Source organism: Tupaia chinensis, unplaced genomic scaffold (genome assembly GCF_000334495.1).
Source record: "Tupaia chinensis unplaced genomic scaffold, TupChi_1.0 Scaffold143642_1, whole genome shotgun sequence".
In the NCBI taxonomy this organism is placed as follows: Eukaryota; Metazoa; Chordata; class Mammalia; order Scandentia; family Tupaiidae; genus Tupaia; species Tupaia belangeri.
The window spans coordinates 283,388-309,352 of record NW_006203490.1 but is presented as its reverse complement, the minus strand read 5'-3'; the positions used below and the strand labels follow the sequence as shown (position 1 = coordinate 309,352).

Below are 25,965 nucleotides of genomic sequence, written 5' to 3'. Positions count from 1 at the left end.
ACCTATATTCAGTTTTCTAATACTTTGTAATAATGAAGGAAGGGAGATAGTGGGAGAAGAGAAGAAATCTGTTCTGATTATATTGTTCTTGGCATAATTACAAGTAGTTTGCACTTGCTGAAAATATGCTAGTTTAGTATTGGGAAAAAGTGACAGAGAAAGAGCACTGGGAAGAAAATGAAAGCTAGTCTAAGATTATGTTTTTTTTTAATTTTATTTGTAGATAACTCCGCAAATAAGTAATGTTTTCATAAACAACTGAAAGCTAGCTGTAAGTCTGTCTCTTGAGTAGGAAAGAAGACGACATTTGACAATAAAAGGTTTAGTGAGTGGTTTCCTGGAACGAATTTTCACGTTACCTAAACTCTAACACATAAAGCCACTGCAGGTGCTGGTTGCAAAGCAATTGATCTGGCATCAGGACTGGTAAGAACCCTATTCCACCTTAAGTTGCAAAGAGTTCCAAATAATTCTTTATTTTCCACTTTTTAAATTAAATTCCAACCTAGCTAACTTTTAGGAACGATATGATATTAGGCTATCTGCCTTCTGGCTATTCTCAGTTGGTGAGAAGTGTCTGAAAAGGCAAACTGCCCAGGGGGTCCCACTGAACAGCAGTCTGCTACCTTGAGCAGACCTTTCGCGGTTACTCACCTAACGAATGTTTCATGATCCACACTTTGGGATTTTCTGAAGTAAAAGATGTTCCTACGAAATAGATTTATCAGTACTAGATCTTGATGGATTTTTGGCCTGTCTTAAAAAAAAGTATCTGCTGGAATAACTTATGCTAAAAAGTGTCACTGGTAGTTAAAACAACGCATAGTGTCAAGACTCGTGTTCATTGATAGTGAGTCTGGCACGATTTGGGGAAACAAAATTAATGTTCGAATTCTACATGAATATTAAGGACTCACTTTAAAAGATTTTGTAAGGATTGATATATGTATTAAATCATTCCAGTATTCATGGGTGGAAGAGATCCTGGAGTTCTGTATAGTTTCTTCATTTCACAGAAAAGCATTCTGAAGAATGACATTGTTTTTCGTGCCTTGGTAAATACTTTTCAGTAATTCTTTTTTATTTTTTTGGAGAGGTTTTTGCTATAGGGCATGCACACTTGCCAGAAAGACAGAGAGACAGAAAGCAAGAAATCACCCCCTCAGGGGGAATGGCCATGCCACAATCCCTTCTCCTCCATTCTCCTCTGGGGATCTTGGGCATGCAAGCACACGTGCCCAGCGTGAGTTTAAGCTACTGGGTCCGAGACTCGAACCGTGGTCGACTACATGGGAGTCCAGCGACATAGCCATTATGCCAACTCCTGGTCCCTTTTCAGTAATTCTTACAGAGGTTTTGTTGTTCTAAGAATGAAACTGTAGAGGTGTATATTGATCATTTTTATCCCAAATGAGAACAGGACACAGAAGAACTAATTATTTATCTTAAGCCAGCTGTTTAGTATATAGAATTATAGATACCTATTCTGTGGGCAGTATCACGCAAAGTTCTCTCTCTCATGAGCCCTGAGCAGAAACAGTATGACCACTCAAGATTGTCAACAATGCTTGTAATTGGTTGTGTGTGTGTGTGTGTGTGTGTGTGTGTGTGTGTGTGTTTCAAACAACGGCAACTAGACTTCTGCTTGAGTCATTGTCTTGGATACATGATAGGTTTTTTATTTTTCAATTACCAAATCCTTCCCAGTAGTTTTATTATGATATTATAATAAACTTAAGGATCTAATTAACAACTTTTTCTCAAAAGTCTGGTGGCGACAACTGACTCAAGAGGAACAGGCCAGAAGATTTGCTATATCATTAATTTCTCTAGATCTGCTGAGATTTCTTTTTTTCAGTCCTAGAAGAAAGTCTTGGAGAACCTTAGAACTTAGTATTATGACTGAAGATATTTTATGTAAATCGGTATACGAATCAGCCACATGAAGAATGATTCCGTGTCTTAAATGACAATAACAATATAAAAAATGTTTTACAATGAAAGAAAAGACATATCATGTGATTCACTGTCTCCTTAAGATTGATATTTTAATCTTTGAATTTAACTTTAGGAAAATATTTCTTGTCATGCATTTTGGAAGGCTCATGTAATTACATACTGAGAACTAATGGGTCGTCAGAAAAGTCACGAGGCATTTTTGCACATAAAAACAGAAAAGTACACCATGACTTTTCTAATGACTCGACGTATAACTTTGGGGTTGTAGCTGTCAGGATTTTTACCACTACATTTAACTGCGGATTGCAGTAACTAATTACAACCTAGATTTTCAGTCAAAACAAACTCCTTTCACTTTTCCTCTCATTCCTTATTTTCGGTCTCTTTCTCTTCACTGCCTCCATTTACAGTTACCCTGGCAAGTCTGAGCACCAGTTGTTCCCAGCTCTTGAGAATGTTCCCACATGTCCCTCCTGGAATTATCTGCTCCTTTCTCTGTGTGGTTCCTTTGCCCAGGAATTTTCTCACTTCTTTCCTCTATCAAGCCTATGTGCTCCTTGTTTGATTCTGAAGTTTTAGTGCCTAGACCGTAACAGGTGTGTACTAGGCACCTAGTCACTGAGGAAGATGGATCCTGGCACAATGTTACTGCTTACGAGAGAGTGAGGGTGTAGAACGCAGAGGAAGAGCAGGAGCTGGTTCAGAGCCACGGGAAGGATGTTTGAAAGATGGCCAAACTGCTGTGATGGGCATTATGATTTCACTTGCCATCTTCTGGTATAGTACCTGTGGTCTACAGAGCTGATATTTTGCATAATACATGTAAATTATTAAAATTAATATGTGTACATATTTTTATAGAAGCAAAACAGCAAATCATTGTTAACAGAAGTGAAGCACCAAGTTATTATTTATATGCAGTTTCAAAATTTAGTAATATTTTCAGAAAAATTAGCAATATAAATGTAGGGTTAGACAAAGTATAAAACAAATTCACATTTATGATTAGGACAGGTAGAGCTTTATGCTGAGTCCTAAAATGTATATAGTGGTAAACGTGACCAAGATGATAAGATGTGCTGAAAGAACTGATTCATTATTATGTTCATTAAAACAATAATAGGAAATCTATACTTGCATTTTAGGAGAAAGTGATATTTCATTTATATATGGTTTTATTTCAACTGTAGCTTCACTGGATCAACTGTGAGAAAATATTTAAATCTCACGAATTCAAGCACCTTCTGTTTCCTAAATGTTCACATGCTGTGTATATGCACAGAGAGAATGTTCACCAAATAAATTGTTTACTGACTAATGCAAGAAACTCAGTTTAAAAATAAAAATGATATAATTTTTTATGGAGTGTGCCATTTCTGGAAACTGAAGTAAAAAGGATGAAGATTCTTTCAGTTCTAATTTAAAAGTGTTACATTTTTGTTAGTATTTTACTTAAAATTTCTTGGCCCAGAAGACAAAAATTTATGGCTCTAAATGATCTACTTTAATAATGTGACACAGAAGCAGCAAAACACTCTTTTCTACCTATGGTGTCAGTGCGATTGCCTTTTTGGGAGAGGAAAGAACAACATCATAAATCCCTATATGAGATTTTTTTTTTTCTCACCTCTTCTCTTTAGTTCCAATCTCAAAGCTAATACATATTTAGCAAGCAGACTGGTGGCATAAAAGAATGTTTGCAAAGAGGTGATCATTTATAATATCTGCATGCATTTAACAGCTGATTATTTTAGAAGCAATGATTTACAATTAATGTATTAAAAACGTAGTTGGTATCTACTTAGATTCAGCCATATTCTCACAACGATTTATGAACACAGTCAGTGTCGAAACACTTGCTCTCTGCTCTTCTGGCTCTGCTTTTCATAAATATAACGCAATCACAACAAATTAAAGGCAAGTCATTTGACTGTCCCATTACATTAGCTTGATGAAATGAGTAGCTGACAATGCTTAGCAAAAAGTGACAGGGCTTTCGCAATAGGTTCACATATCAATTTTGCTGAGGAAATTATGAATCATATCTTCATTCAAATATCAACAATTTTTTCTCTAACGTAATGATTCTCAATCTCATTAATGAGAGTTCAATCGTTCTTCTCCCGAATTAGACAGAAATAAGTAGGTGCTGTGACTCTTCAGCCCACAAAGTTATTAGTAGGGAGGGAAGAAATCTTATTTTTCTTAAAATGTTCCTGAGAGGGCAACCCTGGAGTGGCAGTATTATCCACCTAAGCGACCCGGAGATAAGATGCAGATCTGGACCCGTTTGACTTCACCGCTGACGAACACCTTATTATTCACAGCCATCACATGCCTTATTTAACTCCTTTGCAGGAAAAACTAATGAGTCTCCCTGCCTTCCATTACCTTTCCCCCAAAACACACCTATATTTTCTCTATACCAGGAGTGCTAGGTAGTATAGGTTGAATTGTGTTTTTCCAAAATCTATATATTGAAAAAAAATTTTTTTTGAAGAGGTTTTTGCTATAGAGCGTGTGGACTCGCCAGAAAGAGAGAGACAGAGACAGAAAGTGAGAAATCTCCTTCCCGGGGGGATTGCTATACCACAATCCCTTCTCTTCCATTCTTCTCTGAGGATCTTGAGCATGTACACACATGCACCTGGCGTGAGTTTAAGCAACCAGGACCGCGACTCGAACCGTGGTTGACCACATGGGAGTCCAGTGACATAGCCATTATGCCATCTGCAGGTCCCTATATGTTGAAATCTTAAGCTCCAGTATCTCAGAACATGATTGTATTTGGAGACAGGGTCTTTACAGAAGTAATCGAGTTTAGAAAAGTCATTCGAGTGGGCTGTATCCTAATACAACTGGGTGTCCTTATAAGAACAAAACATTTGGGAGCTGGCAGATGGCATGGAGGTTAAGTCAGCTGGGTCCTATGGTTTGAGTTCTAGACACGGTGGCTTGAAAGTCACACTTGGGAGCACGTGCATGCACTCCCAAATTCCCAGGGGTAGAATAGAAGAGAAGGAACTACATTGAGGCCATCCTCCCTGGGGGTGATTTCTCTGTGTCTCTCTGTCTCTCTCTCTGGCAAGCACATGTGCCCTATAACAACAACAATAAAGGGTTGGGGACATTTGAACACAGAAACATCCATATAGGAGAGAAGACAACAATGTAAAGAGACACAGAGAGAAGATGGCCATTAACAAGCCAAGGACAGAGACCTGGGACAGATTCTTTCCTTATAGTCCCCAGAAAAAAATCCATCCTGTCCACATCTTGATCTTGGACTTGCAGCCAGAAAGTGTGAGACAACACACTTCTGTTGTGTAAGCCACCCATTCTATAGTACGCTATTTGGCATCCTGGAAAATAATCTGGCGGCATAACACAGAAAAGCTAGAGAGGGAGGGCGTTCGATGAAGACATAGTACGAACAAATGCAGTAGTATGAGCATACATTTGAGAAAGGAAATTGCAAGTCAGAAAGGAAAAGTTAAGTGGAAATCACAGTTAAAGACCAGTCTCACCCTCCTCTGCCCTTTTCAATCCTCTGTATCTTCTTTGTCTCCCCATTAGATACATAGTGCATTGTTTTGTTCTTATTCATGCAGATCCATACAATTATTACAGGCTGGAGACAATCTCGGAGATGTTCTCTTTTAATTATATAATGCTACATGGTTTTTCAAAAAGCCATCATCTAAATCTGTCAAATCAAAACCTTATCACTGGGGCCACTGTTGGTGCAGGGGAAGCACAACCCTCTGCAATGTGGAGCCCACATTGTAAGAAACTGGGCTTGGGTTTAGAAGCCTCCCTGTTCATGCCTGTGTCTGCCTATGATCTGGGCTGGCTGAGGCTGTGAGTGGGTTTTGGCATTAAGACCCTAATGATGGTGCACCTTTCCACCACTCTTCCCCTGCCCTTACTGGAAGAAATAAACTAAAAACAAACAAACCACACACACACACAAACAAACAAACAAACAAACAAACAAACAAAACCACCATCTTTACCTAGTTGTCATTTGGCAGCTAAGAACATGAACTTTATTAATTATGCTCCAATTATTATAATTTCAAAAGTCATTTTCAAATATCAGGTAGTTGTTTTCTGGTAACTGAATCTAATGGCTCTACTTGTTTGTTCTTTCATTTATCTGGTTTTGCCTACCAATCATTGAAAATCTACTAAGTGAAAGAAATGGAATGCAGGACTGAATTATGAGCCAAAATAAATCCTAGGCAAGGTATAGTGGCAGCACTACGGAGAGAAAAATTATTGAGTGCTGACTGTGGAAAAGAGAAGTCCTACGGTTTCTGGGTTATCTAATTTTACCCTTATGGGTCAGCTCTCAGTCTATGGATTGCTATATATTTTCCATATGAGAAACTGAAAGAAATAACTCGTTTGGAATAACAAAGATAGGAGGTTATTACTGGGATTTGAACCCAGAAATTCTTCTCTCTCAAACTATGCCTTGGCTACATGATCATATGTCTTCTGCAGATCCCTCTGGCTTAGAATACTTTTCAACAATTAAGTTACCAGAAATAATATTTATATATTATGGGTTGTTGGAAGCGTCATTATGCATTTTGCATAGAGAAACATAGAAAAATATGTAATGACCTTATGGTTGACCAAATATAACAGAAAGACTATCAATCTATATTGAAATATAGACCCCCAATACTGTACTTGCCCCCATTATAGTATATTTATAAAAGGTGTAGTCATATGTTCATTTATTCAATGCATCGATGACTCACCAGACTACAAGCTCCTTGAGGGCAATGCAAAGCCTGTTTTTGTTGCCTTTACATCTTAGCTTCTGTGCCTCCCAACTGCTATACAGAGCGCTCAACTAATATTTGTTGAAAAAAAAATACATGAAAAATAACCGAATTTAGTTTAAATTTTAATTAGGCTGGTGTTATCAGATATATGATTTCCCCACAAAATTGACATGTTGAAGTCCTAACCACCAGTACCTCAGCATGTGATTGTCTTTGGAGATAGAATTTTATAGCGATAGTTAAATTAAAATGAGGTCATTAGAGTAGGCTCTAATCCTATAAGACTGGTGTCCTTATAGAAAGAGAAAATGGAACACAGACATGAAAGGAAGACAGCATAAAAAAATAGGGAGAAGGTGGTCATCTGGAAGTTATGGAGGAAAGCTTCGATTAGGTCTTTCACATGTGGCCCTCAAAATGAACCAACCCTGCCCACAACTTTGATTTCAGACTTCCAGCCTCCAGAGCCATATGAAAATAAATTTCTGCTTTTTAAGTTTATTTTAGCTTTTAAAACTTTAATTGCAGAGGGAATGTGTGCTTGCCAAGGAAAAACAGAGAAAGAGAAGGAGCAACCCCCCAGCAGGGCATGGTTATAGTGCAATCCCTTATCTGAATTGCCATCTTGTTGGAATTTAGGGCATGTATGCACATAGTGTGTCCAGTGTGTTTTTAAAGCTGTAGGGTCTGAGATCAAACTGCAGGCGTCCATGTGGAAACTGGCTCCCTTGACCACTAGGCCATGGTCCAGCCCTAAATTTCTGTTGTTTGAACCATCCAATCTGTGGTGATTAGTTTGGCAGCCCTAGAAAACTAATATGGTGGTATTCTGAAACAAATTCTCTTTCAATAAAAAAGGTTTATGTTAAGGTTTCCCACTACTCAATAAGAAACATTCAAAGTTTAAAAAATATTCCAGGAGCATTAGCTTCCATTCTAATATAAAAAAATCTATGTAACTCAGCATTGTCCTAGAAAAACGTCTATACCAGAGAGCCTGGAAGGAAAAGGAGAACTAATTGCTAAACAATATTATATTCCTTTAGTGAAAAAATAACATAATGAAGGCTATACAGTCTTAAAAAAGAACACTGGATTTTAAACGGAGTGAATTCTCATAAAGGCCCCGATTTTTCCTTTTCTAACCACAGTCTTTGGCAGGCAGTCAATAGAAGAGTCAATAGCAATAAGTGAAGCTAGTTTGTATTTTGTTATTTTGGTAGAAGCTGGGACACATCTAAGACATGCAAGTTCAAGGCCAAAGTAGTTCATTCCCAGCAGTACTCTTGGCTAAAATGTGGGGTGACAGGGTGGCAGCCCAACAGACCTACGTGCTGGACTGCTTCCTGGAGGCAGCAGCTAACACGAACCAAGCAGTCTCTCCCTAGGCTTCCTGTCAAGTTCCTCATCACTGGTGTAAGCAACGGTAATGCTAATGCCTCATTTTAAGGATGGCATTGGGCTCTGGGATGGAGTCACTTCATGACAATTCATCTTTTAACTGGCTGGGGATATAATCCTGGGAACCCACCCTGCTTTCCAACTTAGAAACCCATACATCTCATTTATATTCATTTGGTTTCTTCAAAAATGATAAGCAAGGCATATTCTCCTGTGTTAAAATCAGGATTTCGATATTTTCAAATGGTTTTTAAAATTGAAAGTAAACATTCAGAAACATGAAAATGATTTGGGCTCATATTATATTCTAAATATGGGCTAACTACACAGAGGTATATAAACACACTAATTGTAATTGTAAATTACCATGTTGTGCAGGAAAACAGACATATGGCAGGTGTCTTCACTCGCTGAGCCATACTACAACTCTTTAACATTAATGGGCATCTGATAAAAAACCAGAAAAAAACTACCCTAATTTTTAGCTGTGTCTTTCTTATGTATCTTAATATATCTCCATCTAGAGAATTGCCTTTCTTTTAAGGAAACTACAAATGTGACTAACAATGGAAAGGTCAAATTTACTCTTGTAAATACTGCTCTATAATGAGAAACTACTATTTTAGAGACAAAAACATAAAAAGAGTGAGAGAATAAATTTTTCTGGAACTCTGGATTTTCTAGAGCCTTCCTTTAAAAGTCTATCTTGGGAAGAAGGGCAGCAAGTGTGGTGGTTAAGGCACTGGACTTCTACATGATCAGTCATGGTTTGAGTCCCAGACCCAGTGGCTAGAAACTCACGTCAGGTGCATATGTGTGCATGCCCAAAATCCCAGGAGGAGACTGGAGGGGAAGGGATTGCAGTATGACCAATACCCTCTCCCCCCTGGGCAGGGGGTGAGTTCTCACTTTCCCTCTCTCTGTATCTCTCTGGTGAGAGCACATGCCCTATGACAAAAAAAACTGAAAAAAAAAAAAAAGTATATTTTGGGGACTGGTCAGCATTGCAGACTGGTCAGTGAAGCAGACTCACATGGGAAGGTTGCCAGATCATGGGAAGAGACCTCCCGAGAACACTGGGCATGCGTGCACCCACGATACAGGCTGGAGCTGGGGTGGACAGCAGGCAAGAAGCTGTCAGCATGCTGAACCTCTGTCTCTCACAGTCATGGAATAAATAAACTAATGTATAACTAATGTGCATAGCAAAAATGCTAAAAAATATCAATAATGCCAACATATATATTTAGTTTTTATTTTTTTGTATACAGGATTTTTTTTTAAAAAACCATGATATAATGTTTAACAAGTTGTTTTGCCTAATTCAAAAATCTACTCTGAACTTGTGTTAGTCAAAAACTGTGGTTGTATAATGGAATTTAAAACATGTATAGCATTCCACGTTATTTACTTAACCCTTTGGTAAACATTTAGGTTATTTCTAATTTTTGTCATTAAAGTTTTTTAAAAATGCTATGATAACCATCCTCTGGCTAAATTTTTATGTACACACACACTCAATTTTCTTTTCTTTTTTGCTATAGGGCAGCCATATTGCAATGCCTTCTCCATTCTCCTCTCTGTATTTGAGGCACATACACATGCCTGGTGTGTTTTTCAAGCTGTTAGTTTGGGACTAGAACCACACAGTGGGCTTATGTTGCCTTAGCCACTATGCCACTGGATGCCCCCACAATTATTTTTTTATAAAAATTCTTAAAAACATGTTTATTTTTTATTTTCTTAAGAGACAGACAGAGACAGGCACCCATGGCAGCTTCTTCATGTGGTGATCCTTCCTCTAGCCCTGTAGCCAGTTAAGATCACAGGTGTGCTTGTGGGAGTGCTTGCTATGAAGAGGCAGATCCAGGACACAAACCCTGAGCCTTCCTGATGGTCTCCAGCACCTCACAGCCACATCCCCACTGGCCATGCCACCATGGCTGGGCAATTTTTACAAAAAATTTTCAAAGTAAAAATAATGGGCCAAATCAAAAGCATATTTAAATTTTTTTATGTGAATTACCTAGTAGCTTCTTATGAATGTTTCACCAATTCACATTCTAATGACTGGAGTGGTCAAATATTTGTTTCTATTATTTTGTTCATTACCACACTGTTTAGATTATTGTAGTTTCGTAACATCTAGTTTACTGAACAAGGCTACCTGTTGGGTTGTTGGAAGTCATGACGCATCTCTGCATAGAAAAACAGAAAAATATGTCATGACTTTTCTGGTGATCCAATAATTCCTTATCTTCAAAATGCCTTTAACTCTTTTTTTTAAGATCTATTCTTTCAGTTTAGAATTATTCTGTCAAGGACCACTCCAATATCCAACTAGGATTTATTGGAATGGCATTGTCATTTTTACTTTAAAAAACATTGTTCTACATAGGTAATACCATTTTACATTCTAAAAAAGAATTCATCAGGCGTAGATCCTGCCAAGAAAATCAATACCGTTTATTAAGCAAGACTATTTCTAGAAGAAAGCCATAAACAAAAGGGGCTCTTTCAAAAAGTAGATCCCAAGGACATAGTTTTAGTATAATAAACAAGGATACAGAGTATACAGATTTCAAAAACATGAAATTGCAGAAATAGATGCTAAGTCAAGAAAAAGAATGTTTAGGAATAAGGACAGATAACCTAACATGTCACATTTTCCTTATCAATAGGTAGGAAAACTAAGAAAAGAAACTGTTCTTTATGATAAGAATTTAGTTAAAGTCCTAAGGATTGATAAAAGGGTAAGAACAAGAAAGGCATAATCAATACAGTATTTGGTCTGAATTTGAAAGACATGTAGAAAGTGATTCAGGCCTTAACAGTATACTCAGCTGGAGATATCTAGAAAATATCAATTTGAAGAAAACCAGGATCACCTATTAAATAGTACTAAAAAGGAAAATTCTTGAAATTAAGGTGATCAAAGAGAAGATATTTCTTAGATTCTGAAACTGTAGATTTAAAAAGAGTCGTGGTCCCCTTTGAAAAATGTGATAAAGGCTTTCGATCATTTTTAAAGCAAGTGTACACATATGAGAATACTTCAAAGAACTCATGAAGACAAAAACCAGAATTAATGTACAAATTTATTTTGGTGCAAAAATTTTGAAATCTATGCATAGTTTTAGAAGAACTTTTTGTTTCTCATGCATTTCCTTTTTTCTTTCATTTTTTTTTTTTTTAGAGAGAGCTTTTGCTATTGGGCGCATGCAGTTGCCAGAGAGACAGTGACAAGAAGAAAGATGGAAAGAGAGAAATTACCCAACATGGGGGATGGTCACAATGCAATCCCTTCTCCTCCATTCTCCGCCCAGTATTTTGTATGTGCACACACATACACACACACACACCTGGCGTGAGTTATAAACGGCAGTCAACTACATGGGAGTCCAGCGATGCAACCATTACACCATCTGCTGGTCCCATTCATGCATTTTCTATGAACTTGTGAAGATTCCTCATATATCAACTCACTAATCTTTTTTTTTTTTTTTTTTGAAGAGGTTTTCGCTATAGGGCGCGTGCGCTCGCCAGACAGACAGAGAGACAGAGAGACAGAAAGCGAGAAATCACCCCCCAGAGGGGATGGTCACGCCGCAATCCCTTCTCCTCCATTCTCCACTCGGGATCTTGGGCACGCACGCACATGCGCCTGGCATGAGTTTTAAGCCACCGGGTCTGGGACGCAAACCACGGTCGACTACATGGGAGTCCAGCGACATAGCCATTACACTAACTGCTGGTTCTCTCAACTCACTAATCTTAAGGAGTTCAGTGTCTTCAGGTATAGAATACCCACCTTGTCTAAACATATCACAGGATAATGCAAACACTGATAATTTTCAGAATGACAGTGAAGATCCATTGAAAAGAGCAGCTGGAATTTATTTATTTTTTAAAATTAAGAAAGGGGAAATAAACAAATATGAAAACTTTGGACAGCTATTTGGTATTTGCGTCTGTTAACACCACTAAAATTGTTCTAATTAAAGGTACCAATGGCATCCTTGTCACTGAAGTATCTAACTTGATTTATTATACTATTTGATCTCTGTAGCATGTAACACTGTTAACCCTTTAGCACCACACTCTTGGTTTTCTCCGAACCCTAAAGGCAGTTCCTTCTCAGTTTTGTGTAATCTTATTACTGGGAAGGTTTCTAAATGTTATTCTTAAATCTCGGAAAAATCCGAAATCAATTTGCTATCAAAGGTATCTTAGGTTTAGCCTTTTCTCTTTTCACAGCAAGTCAAAAAGACCAGTGGTGATCTATCTCATTTAAACTTATGTGAAGGTTGGGTGGGCCCAGTGGTGCAGCGGTTGGGCTCTGTCCCTGGGGAATCAGGTCCCACATGGCTAACCATGGCTTGGACCCTGGCCCTGATAGCTTGAAAGGCACACTGGGCACAGGTACAGGTGTACCTAGAATCCTGACAGGATGGAGAAATGGTGAAAAGGGACTGAGGTGTGGCCACACTCTCCTGGGGAGGGAGTGCTTTCTTCCTCTTCTCTCTCTCATGAATGCGATAGAAAAATAGAAAAAGTTTATTAATCACAAACATTAAGGGTGAATGGTGACAACCCAGTGCTGCTTTAAGCAGATGGATGTGAATGACGTAGCTGTGCAGGAGTTGGGTTAGACCCCCGGAGCTGTTCTCTGAGATTGAGAGCCTGTTAGTATTTCTCTATATTTGCAGGGACTGCCAAAAACAAACAAACCCAAAGCAAACAAACCAAAACCAAATAAAGCATAAATGCCTCCTCACAGTTTTTAGGAGCTGAACGTTCACAGCACCATCAGAGCTGTTCATCACGCTATTAAACACTGACCGATGTGCTGAAATAGCTCCCTGGGAAAGACAAAGGAGTGGGGTTGGTGCTGTGTGACTTTTGGTAGGATTGTCTAATCGTAAGTGGTCATCGACTAAATCTAAATCTATGCAACTGGAGTTTGGCTCCATTTTCACTGACCTGTGTGTCTCCTCAGACCCTGAGAAGAAGAAGGATGCATGCGCCATGCTGGATTCCTGAAGCCTGTGTGAGGGAAAGGGGCTCTCTGACCCAGGCACAAACTCAGCTTTTTGCCCAAATAAGGTTGTGGACTCACTGTTATTTTATTTGGGTCAAACCAGAAGATGTTATTGTTTTAAAACAATCTCTTAAATGGAAGCATTAAGAGCAGAGTTTTTCTTGTACAGTGATGTAAACCCAAAGGATAAAAAAAGTTGTAGTATAGAAATGAAGCTTCTTCACATCTCTGGAGCCCTCCTCTGGGTACTGTCATCAGGGACACTAAAACTCTCTGTCTCTCTCTGGTAGCACACATGCTCCATGGCAAATTAAAATAAGTAAATAAATTAATTAAATTAAATAAATAAATCTTAAAAAAATAAGTAGACAAGAATGTGGAGAAATTGGAACCCTGTACATTGCTGGCTGGAGTGTAAAATGGTGCATTACTGGGAAAGTTCATCAGTTTCCCAAAAAAGTTGAACACAGATTTATCATATGACCTACTAATTCTACTCCTAGGTATATATACCTAAGAGAACTGAAAAAGGGGACTCAAATAGATTTTTGTATGCAAATGTTCACAGCAGTATTATTTCCAACAGCCGATGGATGGAAACAACACAGTGTCCAGCAGCAGATGAATAGATAAAGTGTGGTATAGCCATACGAGAGAATATTATTCAGCCACAAAAGGAGGTTCTGATACATGCTACACAATGAATAAACCTTGAAAATATTATGCTAAGTGAAATAAACCAGACATAAAAAGGCAAATTAGTATGAGTCCACTAAGTCATAGAGTAAATTAGAGGTTACTAGGAGCTGAGGAGAGGAGAGACGGAGTTAATGCTTAATGAAAACAGAGTTTATATTTGGGCCGATGAAAAATGTAGGAAATGGATAGTGAGGATGAGTGTAAAACATTGAAAATGTAATTCATGTCACTAAACTCATACTTAAAATGGTTATGAAGGCAAATACCTTCCTTTTCCTCCTTTTTTTCCTTGCTAGAGGGTGCATGTGCTTAACAGATTGGCAGAGAGGGACAGAGAGGGAGCGAGTGAGGTAGAGAGGACAAAATGAGAAAGTACACCCCATGGGGAATGGTCACACTGCAAACCTGTCTCCATTTCTTCTTTTGGGATTTTGGGCATGCATGCACACACTTCCAGCATGTTCTTCAAGAAGTCAATCCAGGACTTGGACCGTACAGTTTTAGGTAAGACCCAGATGTCTTAACACTATGCCACTAGTTGGCCTGGCAAATTATTATTATTTTTTTTACATATTTTACTACACATAAAATAAAAGCAAAGGTAAAGGGTCAGAGTTTTTATGGACTCAGAAGAGAATAGTAAGCGGAGGCTTTTGTCACGCCCAACTTGTGTGATAGTAAAATTAGCCCTGGACTTGAGGCTGGAAGATCAGGGTGTAAGTTTCTTACTGGATCTTAGGCTTCCACTCCTGTCCCCACTAGTGCCATTTTCCACACGATAGTGGGAAAAAAAAAAAAAGAACCTAAGCATCCTCTAACAAATGCTAGAAAAAGAACAATGAAAGAAACCAGTAGAAGCTAGGGAAAAGTAATTAATGAAAATAAAAGCTAAATTTAAGTGGGAAACATAAATAGTAGCAAACAGGATAAAAATTAAAAAGTTTAGTCTTTGATAATACCAACAGATAAATCCTTTGCAAGATCCAAAGGAAAAAAAGCAGAGAAAGCAAAAACTGACAAGATCAACAAGATTACTAAGAAGAAAGAAGATATAAATTTATATAGTGATAGAATTCAAAGACAATAAATAGTTCATGCAGCTATGGAGCAGATGAATTAATTATTTCTGTTTAGTGTATGGTGACTAAAACTGACCACAGGCAAAGTAGAAAACTATTATAGAGAAGACTGATTTCAGAGAAGTGGTTAGAATACTGGCTTAAGATATATAATGTTGGGGCCAGCAGGTGGTGTGGTGGTTAAGATGCTGGACACTCCCACATGGCTGACCACAGTTCGAGTCTGGGACATGGTGGTTTTCTTTATCACTTTCCTTCTCTGTGTGTGTCTGTCTTTCTCTGGTCAAATGAAAATAAATGAATAAATACAATTAAATAATTCTTAAAAAAAAAAAAAGATACACCATGGCAAAAGCCATCACCTGAGCTCAGAAGGAAACAAGAGGAATCCTCAGGGAACAAACCAATGGGGCTGACAACCAGAGGAGCTTCTTGGAATTGAGGCTGAAGCTATAGCCGTCCAGCTGTGGAAAACCCATGGGACTATATAAAGTGGAGAGTTAAACGGAGACTCTGCATAAAGCTGGGACCCTCAAAATGAAAGGTGAATTAGAAAAACGACACTTTCCGAGGAAACTCACGTGTCTCAGCGATGGCTCTGCGTGGGCTGTGTGATCCTCTCCTAGTCCCTCCTCAAGCCCTTCCCCAGAGCTATGTTGTGGATTTTGTGATTGTGTTTACACAGAGTTTTACTTGTTTGTAATAAAAAAGTGATACTCAGTAGTCTTCTGTTATTTGAGTTTTTCACTCCATATTATGTTTTTAAGAAATAAAGGAAGCTGGGGACCCAGTGGGTGGCATGGTGGTTAAGGTGCTGGACACTCACACACAATCCCAGACCTGGTGGTTTGCTTTCTCCCTTTCCCTCTCTGTATCTCTCAGGTCGAATTAAAATGAATGAATGAATGAATAAATAAATAATTCTAAAAATAAAAGGGAAATAACCGGAGTCTATGTTTACTGATAGCCATAAGAAATAAAAGACATAACTTCAATTAATAAGAGAAACAAAACATTGAAATCATATCTATATTGTAATGAATCTTAAAAACAATGCTAGGGAAAAACACAGAAACGGCCATAAACTTCAACTTCCCTCCCCAATTTCTTTCAACAACTCTCACTCCCACCCCCTACTTTGTATTTTTAACTTCTTTAGACTGTGAACGGGCTAAAAGCCCCGAAATGAACCCCAGTCACAGTTCCCCAGCTTTCCCTTGTCTCCTGACTCTGACCCTTCCCAGCAGGGCAGGCCCCTCAGTTTGAAAGTCTGGGGAGGCCGAGCGCGGCAGCTGGAGCAGAGAGCAGGGCTCTGCCCACAGGGAAAGGGGCAGAGCACAGTGGGGTAAAGCAGGGCCCTCCACAGTGGGGGAAATCGAAATGGAGCCCGGGAGCCAGGGGAAAGCACACCGGTGGCCCTGGGAAAGGAGGCCCGGCTGCCCCCACATCCTCCCGTGGGGAGGCATCATTGCTGAACAGATCGGCCATCCTGTTCCGGTTACAGAACCAAACTCGGACCAGGTCCTTCTGCACCTGGAGGGACTCAGCGATGCGGCTGATTTGCTGGGGCGTGGGCCTCGGGCACTGCAGGAAGAGCTTCTCCAGGTTGTTTCCGATGCGTCTCTCCCTGCTCAGCCGCCTTCGCTTCCGAGCCTGCTGCAGGATGACGTCCATTTTGCATATGCCCAGAAGGTTCTCCACTTCCTCCAGCCACATCTTCAGTAGCGGCCGCAGCTTCCACATGTTGGCCAGGCTGAGCTGCTGGGCTTCGAAGCGGCAGATGGTCGTCTGGCTGAGCATCTTCCCAAACAGAGCTCCCACGGCGAACCCCACATCGGCCTGTGAGTACCCCAGGGTCATCCTCTTCTGCCTCACTTCCTTGGCCAGCTGCTCCATCTCCTTCTCTACGGCTGAGACGTCCTCTGGCGGTGCCAACTTGGGGATGCACCGCAGGGCAATGTAGGGCCCAGGCATGGAGCCCTCGGAGAGGCTCTGCAACCAGGCCCCTGCCTCGCCAGCTCTGAACCGGGGCCCGCAGGGCACCTTCCCGCCCCAGAATTCATACGGCTGGGGACCCGGGGCTAACCCCCACACCTCCGGGCCAGGGCACACCCCCGGGCTGACACCCGAGTGGACCATCAGCCTGCCAGGGGCAGCTTGGGTGCTCAACCAGGCTGCAGTGTCAACTCTCACGGGCACTGGCCCTCCGCGGGCACCCCCACTACTGCCTGGAAGAGGGTAGATATTTGAGGGCCCGTGTCCAGCCATGGGGTAGGACCGTGTGCCCAGCAGAAGTCTGGTAGGAACTGATGGCTCTCGAGGCTTCCGAACAGCTACCAGCCTCGTCCTCGAGCCCCGCCCTCGAGCCCCGCCCACCAGTGGGCGGAGATAGCGTTGAGGGCCAGAGAAACTGAGGCCATGGGTGGGGTTCGGCGGAGTGGGGAAATCTGGTGGGGAAATCTGGTAACTCTCTGGGTCCTCAGGGTTAGGGGAGTGTGTCCTTCACCCTGACGTTGGCCTCCATCTCCTCTGAGACGCAAGGCTCCCTCTCGGGCTCTGCACCTTCAAGTTGTCTGGGGTGCCTCAGTCACTCTCTCCATCCTTCGGTGAATGGAACACAGCCTCACTCAAAAGCTCTTCACACATTTAGGTGTCTAATCCCTGGCCCCCATGTCTTCTCAGTTTCACAAGCATTTATTAAACATCTGTATGTCCAGTGTTGCTGGGACCAACCCTCAGTTCATTAATGCCTCTCATGACTCTATTTAGGGTCCCACGTGCTGCCAGCAGTCCCTCCTTGCACAACTTCAGTCCTGGGGTCCTGAGAAACCAACTTTTTTAATCTAGTTAACATCAGTTTATGCTCAGATTCCACCCCTCACCCCCACACTCAGCCAGATTCCAATCTTCACTGGGGTCAAGTTTCTCAACTAACTCCTGTTTCCATCATCAACCCTAAGTCATTTGCTCCTGGCCCCACCTCAGCTTCCTGGCCCACAGTTTCCTCATCCAACAGGGATCTAAGTATACCATCTTTTTCCCCTTTCAGAAAAAAAAAACCTCTGGACTGGCCTGACCTGCTGTTTCCCACTTCAGGATGCTCATTGCAATTTCTCACTCACCGCCATCAGGCTCCTCCATTCCTGGCCCCTTCCCCACCAGAGACCCAAGGATATCAATCTGTCCTTCAGTTGTACCTTTAGCTCAGGCATCCAGGCCAAGGCCCTGAGTGGGGAAAGCTAGGAAGGGAAGGGAAGAGAAGACCTCACCTGCCCTGTTATAACCTCACCTGTCCTACTAAAACTGCTTTCTGTGCTTCTACTTTAGGTTCATCTTGCATATTGCTGCTGGAGATACTTTTCCAAAAAAGAAACCAAACCTAACCAAACCCAGAAAAAAAATCGAATCATCCATTTTCTTCTTCTTTTTTTTTTTTTTTTTTTTTTTTTTTTTTTTTACGGAACACACGCTCGCACAAAGCGAGAAATCACCGCCCAGGGGGGATGGCCACACCACAATCCCTTCTCCTCCATTCTCCTCTCGGGATCTTGGGCACGCATGCACACGCGCCCGGCGTGAGTTTAAGCCACCAGGTCTGGGTCGCGAACTGCGGTCGACTATGTGGGAGTCCAGCGACATAGCCATTACACTAACTGCTGGTTCCATGCCATTTTCTTCTTAAAGTATCCTTGAAATCTAGTCCTTCTTTCCTCAGATGATAAGAGTAGACCTTCACATTCCTGAGCAGGGTGCACATGACTCTTCAGCGTTTGGCCCCTTCTTCCTTCCTTCCCAGCCTCTCTCCCATGCCCACACTGCCCCCCAGCACCAAGGATACTTTGCTTTCACCTATTACACCCTCGATCATGCTGCTCCCTCTGTCTGAAATGGCTTCCCTGCTTCTTGCTCTCATAGCATTCCGGATTCTGCTCAAATATTCTGTCATTAGAGAGGATTTCCCAGATCACCCTATTTAAAATAGCATCTCTTGCTGCTTTTTTTTCTCTTTCTTAATCTACTTTATTTTTCAGCCTAGCGTGTATCACCACCTAACAAAACATTGACTTGTCTGTTTCTCAACTGCCAAGAAGGCAGGGACTTTGTCTAGTTCAGGACAGTGTTTACAATGTCTGTAACAATGTCTGGCACGCAGAAGGCACTCCGTAGACACTGGCTGAATAAATAAAGGTGCTGAACTTCCTTGAAAACTCAGTTTAGATGCTGCTGGATGAGGAGCCTGCCCCGTAGGCAGACAGTTTGTTATTTCATGGTGCTTCCCTTGTACTTACTATGTATTTTTATTATAGTATAACATTATTAAGAATATGACTAATAGTAAGTATTGGTGATAATTTACTTTGTGTCTGTATTTTTCCAACTAGAGTATGAGGTAGGTGAGGGTATGCATGTAGGAGTTCTAAAGCCCAGAACATAACAGAACCCTGACTGAAACAGTACTGACTAAGCATTTGCTGAGTAAATGAATCCTCATCCTTGTGATTCTGGCTGGATAGCCCATACTTTCTGGTTGATTTCTAGAAGTTCATTCCATGAGAGTGGGAGACAGGGACAAAGAGAGAGGCAGGCACTCCTCATGGTGTCGTCATGCTGTGATCCTTCCCGCCAGCCTCAGGCAGCCCGGATCACAGGCAAGCATCGCTGTGCATGGGGAGACCATGGGACACAAACCCCACACGGCCTCAGCGTTGCGGAGCGTGCTATGACTGCGGTGGCACCAGAGCTGGCTGAGTAAAGCCCATTAATTCCAGTTTAACAGTGAGAAACTTGACCCTCCCGGGCACTGCTCCATCTTTTCTCTTCTGTGCTAGGAGCCAGGATAAGGCCCTTAAATGCCTCTTCCCAGATGGGGGCCGCACCTCAAAACTACATCCAACTCAACACAACAGGCAATGAGGTTACAGATATGGCCTTGAAGCAACAGTACAGGGAAAAGAAAACTCAGAGCATCAGTTGCCATCTGTACAGTGTATGTATTTATCATTATTATTTGCTGTTTGTATTTCCACTGGAACCCCTGCTAGAAGGTACTGAGTAACAGCAGGGTCCTTGTCCGCCTGCTCATGGCTAGCACTGGAAAATTTACCTGGCACATAGTAGGAAGTCAAGAAATAATTGTTTAGAGTTAAATAAATGAATCTCTACCACACTAATAGTGAATAGACATCTATATTTACCCTGAATCAGATTTCAAGAAAATAGGTCACGAAAAACAGATTACAATTATACAGAATTTCACTTGGTAATTTTTACTAATTCTTTCCAGGAATACCTATATGCTATTTTTCAAAGGCACAAAGCAACCAGTTGTTAGTTGAACAGAATGAAAGGTGGATCACAAAGAGTGATGAAGGGGAGAGAGCAATTATCTATATCAAGGCCCACATATTGAAAATAGCCTGTTTGGACACGAGACCCACAGAGAAAAGGATTCATTAAAAACAATAGCTGAATAAAAAAAATGTTTCAGTAAATTAGAAAAAAGTGAGTTCAAGTGAATGTGAACAGCGCTTCACTATATTGACTGACTTAAAACATAATGGTTAAAAACATTCACAAAATTTAAAAGTAAGAATATATGAACTTGGTGGGTTTTAAAATTAACTTGGGTGCTCTCAATTAAGGCTTTCTTTGTAGCTGGTGAGATCTTATCTACCAATGTGCATAACTCCCGGCTCACGCATGTGCGCTGCCACAAAGGGAGGCCCGTACTCCTGAGGGAAGTCTTGACATCTCCTTCAGAGTGTATCTCATGTGCTATGAAAGTGGGGTGATCAAGGAAAGTGAGCAGCAGCACACTGGGTTGGAACAGAAATAGAGAGCAGGGGAAGGCGGCTGATGGGAACGGCCCAAACCACCGGTGCTGTTAGGGCTGGGGCGTCTGAAAGGCTAATCCATCACCTTCGACAAATACGGGACCGCTCAGTCAGTGATTAGATTACAATGTAAGAATCAGGCCAGGCTTATCCATCGGGAATTACAAAGTAAGGATAAGAAACACATGGTCCCAGGCCCCCAGGTATTTATCATCTAAATGGGGGAGGAGGGAAGCTGTCAGGGGAGCAGGACAGCTACACTCACGCACAGAGAAGTTCAACTCTATTGGTAGGATCTTTGGAATTCAGAGTAGTTTTTTGAGAGTTGTTTTATGCAGAAGTGTATATTCTCAGGATTTGTATTATTAGACTCTGTAAGTAATCTCTCTTCTGAGGAGGCAAAGCAACTGCCAGACTCCACTAACAGTGAGAAGCAGAACACGATGGTGGCAGAGTTAGTAACACACCTCTTTGCAGGGCTTCATTCAAGTTTGTCACTTTGGAAAGTCTTGCTTACATATTCTGGACCACAGACAACTCTTTCTTTTCTTTTTTTTTTTGGAGAGGTTTTTCACTATAGGGCGTGTGCGCTCACCAGACAGAGAGAGACATAGAGACAGAGAGCGAGAAATCACCCCCCAGGGGGGATGGTCACGCCGCAATCCCTTCTCCTCCATTCTCCTCTCGGGATCTTGGGCACGCACGCACACGCGCCCGGCATGAGTTCTAAGCCACCGGGTCCGGGACGCGAACTGCGGTCGACTACGTGGGAGTCCAGTGACATAGCCATTACGCTAACTGCTGGTTCCCCAACTCTTTCTCTTCTGAATTGCCTTTTCCACTCAGACGGCCTTTGTAGCCGTGAACAGTTAGCTGGAGTTTCATGTCTTAGCCCTTCAGCCAGGAGATACGGAGCCTCTCAAATAGATATTAAAGAAACCGTTCATTTTGTACTGAAGTCCCAAGCGACGTGCTAATTCATGAGCTATTTCCAGCGCTCTGTGGACAGTGAGGCCATGAAGACAGATGGATGTGAGAGTGATCTGCCTTGACTTGTGTTATCCTGTTGGTCAGTTATTTTGTAGGCTAGGAGAGTGGTCCTCGTCTCATCTCTCCAAATGCATGTCTGCCAAAGCTGCTCATGCTCCAGAGAGAGGAGGATGAGACTCTGTTCAAGAGTGTATGAGAGTCCCACATCTCTAGTTGTCTCCAAAAATACATTTTGAATGTGATGAAATTGAGAGAACAGACAAGAATATCTAAGGATCATGTCCAAGTCAGACTAGATGGTGCTGATCTTTATTTACTGTCTTCCGCGCTCTGCAGGGGAAGTAAGTCAGCACTGATTACGTGTCACGGTGCCAAGGTACTGTGACTTAGAAGGGCAGTGCAGGACCTCAAGAACCATGTTAGTCAAGAAGCAAGACAAAAGGCAAAGGCAGGAGAGAAGAGCCAGAGATCTCAGAATCAAAAATCAGGACTCCAGGAAAACCCTGGCAACTGAGCCCTGAAAAGATGCCTCCCTCCTCACAGTGAGAGAGTTAATACCACACGTTACAACAGTTTAGCTCACCGAAAGCTACCTCAAAATACCCTGAAATGATTAAACTGTCCATCCTTCACGTGGATCTTTATGTGAGAAACAGCATAAAGTCAAGTGAGACATCAGAGATAAGGCGTGCAATTAAGAAAACCTGATAAAGTACATACAAGAACACTACAGTTGTAATACATGAAAAAAAAAAGCTAATCAAATCAATGTAGTTACTAAATAGGCTCATTTATTGCTCTGTAAAATAATCTTTAAAACAGATGAACAGCAGCACTGTTTTGTGCAGGAAATAAAACAGGACAAGCCATGGGTGGAAGGAAGCTATTTGTGAATAGCAGTAATACAAGATAGTTTTATTCTTATAAAATATGAAGATAAAAGCTAGAATGTAGTAGTGTTGTCAACACAGAACTTCTTTGATATTTTTCACTTCAGATTAACACTATGAAGGACTATCTTGTTACTTCTTCTTGATGTTGTTCTTTTTCTAATTAAAACAAAAAAACTCTCCTGCCATGTCATTTCTGTTTGGAAGTAAATGCTCGTGACACAAATAACACAACCACATGGTCAGAGACTACAAAGAGATGTAGAGTATACAGAGAAAAACCCTCCATTTCGCTTTGCAGACCTGAGATATTCATGAGCTATGAACCTCCTGTGCTACAATAATATTAAGTATAAGTCCCTATAGCCTTCACTATAAAGCCTTCAGGGATCTTAAATATCTGGATAAGGCAGGATGAGCCGCTGAGCTGAGTGGGGCGAGCTGAAAGACACGATGGTGATGAGTCAGGTATATTCATAGAGCGTCAGAGATGGATAAAGTTTAAAGGTTCTTGTTATGCCAGGCATGATTTAAACAAACTTTTTAGCTGAGTTTGCCCTTGTTACAGAAGAAAAGCTTTCAGGATGTTCTTGCATTGATTACTTTAGTCAGGGTGCAGCCACTGTCTTCTACATTTAAATTTTCACTCCACTTCCACTTTAGAGCAGGAGATGCACAACTGGTTTAAAGAAAAATTTTCCATTACATTGCACAGTAAAATACACCTAACAGACATGACAGCTTATGACCAATGAAACCAGTAATTCAGGATGTGACAGAGGCTCAGAGAAGTAAATGAGAAGTAGACTAGAATTTCTTTTTACAGCAGGTGACTCTTTTTGGTGCTCTGAGAATATCTATATATAATCTATATGTCTATATAGATATAGAGATAATTAAAGGGTCTAAATTAACTGACTTTAGTGCTATAATATCATGAATTTGGGGCCTCCACAAATTTCCCTGGAACTTTTTTCTAAAAATATGAACTGAAGCAAGCCCATGAAAGTCATTCATGTTCTTTTTTTTTTTTTTTTTGGAGAGGTTTTTGCTATAGGGCGCATGCGTTCACCAGAAAGATAGAGAGAGACAGAGAGACAGAAAGTGAGAAATCACCTCCCCCCAGGGGGGATGACACGCTGCAATCCCTTCTCCTCCATTCTCCTCTCGGGATCTTGAGTTTAAGCCACCAGATCCAGGACTCGAACCGTGGTTGACTACATGGGAGTCCAGCGACATAGTCATTACTCCAATTGCTAGTTCCACTCATGCTCTTTTTTGAAAAAAAGCATTCTTAATATTGCGTGTAGTAATGACCATGGAAAACACAAGAGATAGTACTACATTAAAAATTATAACCAGTAATGCACCTGAATATGTAGATTAAAAACTCTTCTCAGCATTTTAAACTTGCTGAAGCATCAGACAGTGTTCAGTCAGCTTATGAAACTCGGTCCTTTTCCAAAGTCACCTCACTATGATCCCAAAGGTCTTAATGAGAACCAGCTGAGGTGTCAGACTCTCACTGCACAAAAGACTCAAGCCCAATTCAAAACTTATCCGTCTATAGTCCAATTCTCAAGCTCCCAGAGCCTGCTCTTCATTCTATCTGCGTGCAGAAAACATCAGGCAGATGAGGGTTTCAACTTCTGTAAGACTCAGAACTCTAGGATGTAATTATATCAAATGTGAATGGAAAACTGAAAGCAAGATTTCTGTTATCACTATTTATTTAATGTAAAATCTACTCTTTTTCAAATATTCAACTATTCATCCACATGGACCAAAGAGTGCCAAAGTGTACACAGTAAAAGTGCTTAGCATTTGCTTTTGATTTTTATTGTTTCCAGTCATGGCATCATTGGCAAGTGTTAACCTGCCCAACTTCCAGCTAGAATTTCACATTTTGCTTATACAGAATTTTCTGTAATAATTTAAATTCAAGAAAGAGATTGACCTTTTATGATTGACAGAAAAAGAGATGAAATATAAAGAAGAGACCTAAGGAATCTAAAGAAGTTTCTCATAAGAGTATGTTCTAGGGCAGGCGTCATTTGAAAAGGCAGACAATGTATGAAACGGATGGTAGGATTTCAGGGGTGGAAGGAGAGTATAAAAGAATAGGATATTAGTAGAAGAAGAATAAAGAGAAAAGGTTTGTGTGGCATTTATGTAGAAGACCTAGGAGAATAAAGAAACAGAGAAGTATACTGAAGAACAGTAAAATAAGACTTTAAACATGTACTTCTATCAAAGAACAGTAAAGGGGTTCTGAAGGTAACCCAATGATAAAATATGAGTGGAATTAGGACTTAGATAATCTAAAAAGCACAATGATATAAACAGGAAAAAAATGATGAAACATTTTTGAATTCTAAAATATTGGGTCATTGGAAAAGTCATAACGTGTTTTTCTTTGCAAAAATGTGTTGTGACTTTTTCTGACAATGTAATATTTCTGAGAGTTCATTTCATGTGATAGGTGACTGATTTTTGTTAAGGTTTCTTCCTCTGGAACATCTTAATAATTTTGGTCACAAATACTTTTGCAGTTTCACTTCTAGTGTTACATTGCTTTGCTGCATATTCATCTGTGTCAGTCAAGTCTCTCTTAGGATTACACACTTCTGTAAAATGGGAATCAATGCTATCTGTGAGTGAAGTAAGAACAGATAAGAAGGGACCAGATTTTGAAAGAAGTGGTCTGATTGTCACTGATCATGATGGGCATTTGTTATTTACATAGATATTCATGGACTGAAGGGCAAGTGGCCAAGTTTTTACTTAGTCAATATTATGGTTTGAATGCATCTCCTAAAAATTCATGTCTTGCAATTTGGTGAGCCATTGTAATGGTGCTGAAAGGGCAGCTACTTAACCTGAGTAAGAGATTAAGAGGTAGAACCTTTGGGAGGTGATTAGAACATCAGGGTGGCCCTCATAATTGAGTCTTGGTGGGCTTATAGGGAGAAGGAATGAGACAGACAATCCAACACAGACACAAATACACTTGCTCTGTCTTGCCATGTGATGTCCTCTGCCATGTTACCCACTAGTGAGAAGGCCTTTATCAGATGTAGCCCCTTGACCTTAGGATCTCCAAGACCCTGAGCTAAATAAATCTCTATTCTTACTTTACCAAGACTTGAGTATTTCTGTTATTAGCAACAGGGAGTGAATTAATACGATGCAATTTCTCACAGTTAATATGCTGTGGTAACTAAAATTTGAAACTTGCTTTGGGGGCATTGGTATGATTTAACTAGCTATGTT

At 40.7% G+C, this 25,965-nt stretch overlaps 2 protein-coding genes across 4 annotated transcripts in view; both read right to left on the bottom strand.

Moving 5' to 3' along the window:
- The window catches only part of ARB2A (ARB2 cotranscriptional regulator A), a 473,507-nt gene that overhangs the window by 173,963 nt on the left and 273,579 nt on the right, over positions 1 to 25,965 (bottom strand). The window contains exon 9 of one of the 3 annotated variants that reach the window (XM_027766701.1): positions 23,337 to 23,371. The exons of the other annotated variants lie outside the window; for them this stretch is intronic. Within the exon in view, the coding sequence (XP_027622502.1) occupies positions 23,352 to 23,371 (20 nt within the window). The 3' untranslated portion in view covers positions 23,337 to 23,351. Of the gene's footprint in view, positions 1 to 23,336; positions 23,372 to 25,965 lie in introns of those variants that run through there. 3 annotated transcript variants of the gene reach the window in all.
- On the bottom strand, positions 16,014 to 17,304 carry POU5F2 (POU domain class 5, transcription factor 2). Its single transcript, XM_006164515.3, has one exon. The coding sequence runs from the start codon at positions 17,244 to 17,246 to the stop codon at positions 16,236 to 16,238; it is 1,011 nt and encodes a 336-aa protein (XP_006164577.1). The 5' UTR covers positions 17,247 to 17,304; the 3' UTR covers positions 16,014 to 16,235.

What these genes read in the sequence shown, in the direction of transcription:
- POU5F2 (XM_006164515.3), bottom strand. Translation starts at nt 17,246, where the DNA reads ATGGCTGGACACGGGCCCTCAAATATCTACCCTCTTCCAGGCAGTAGT.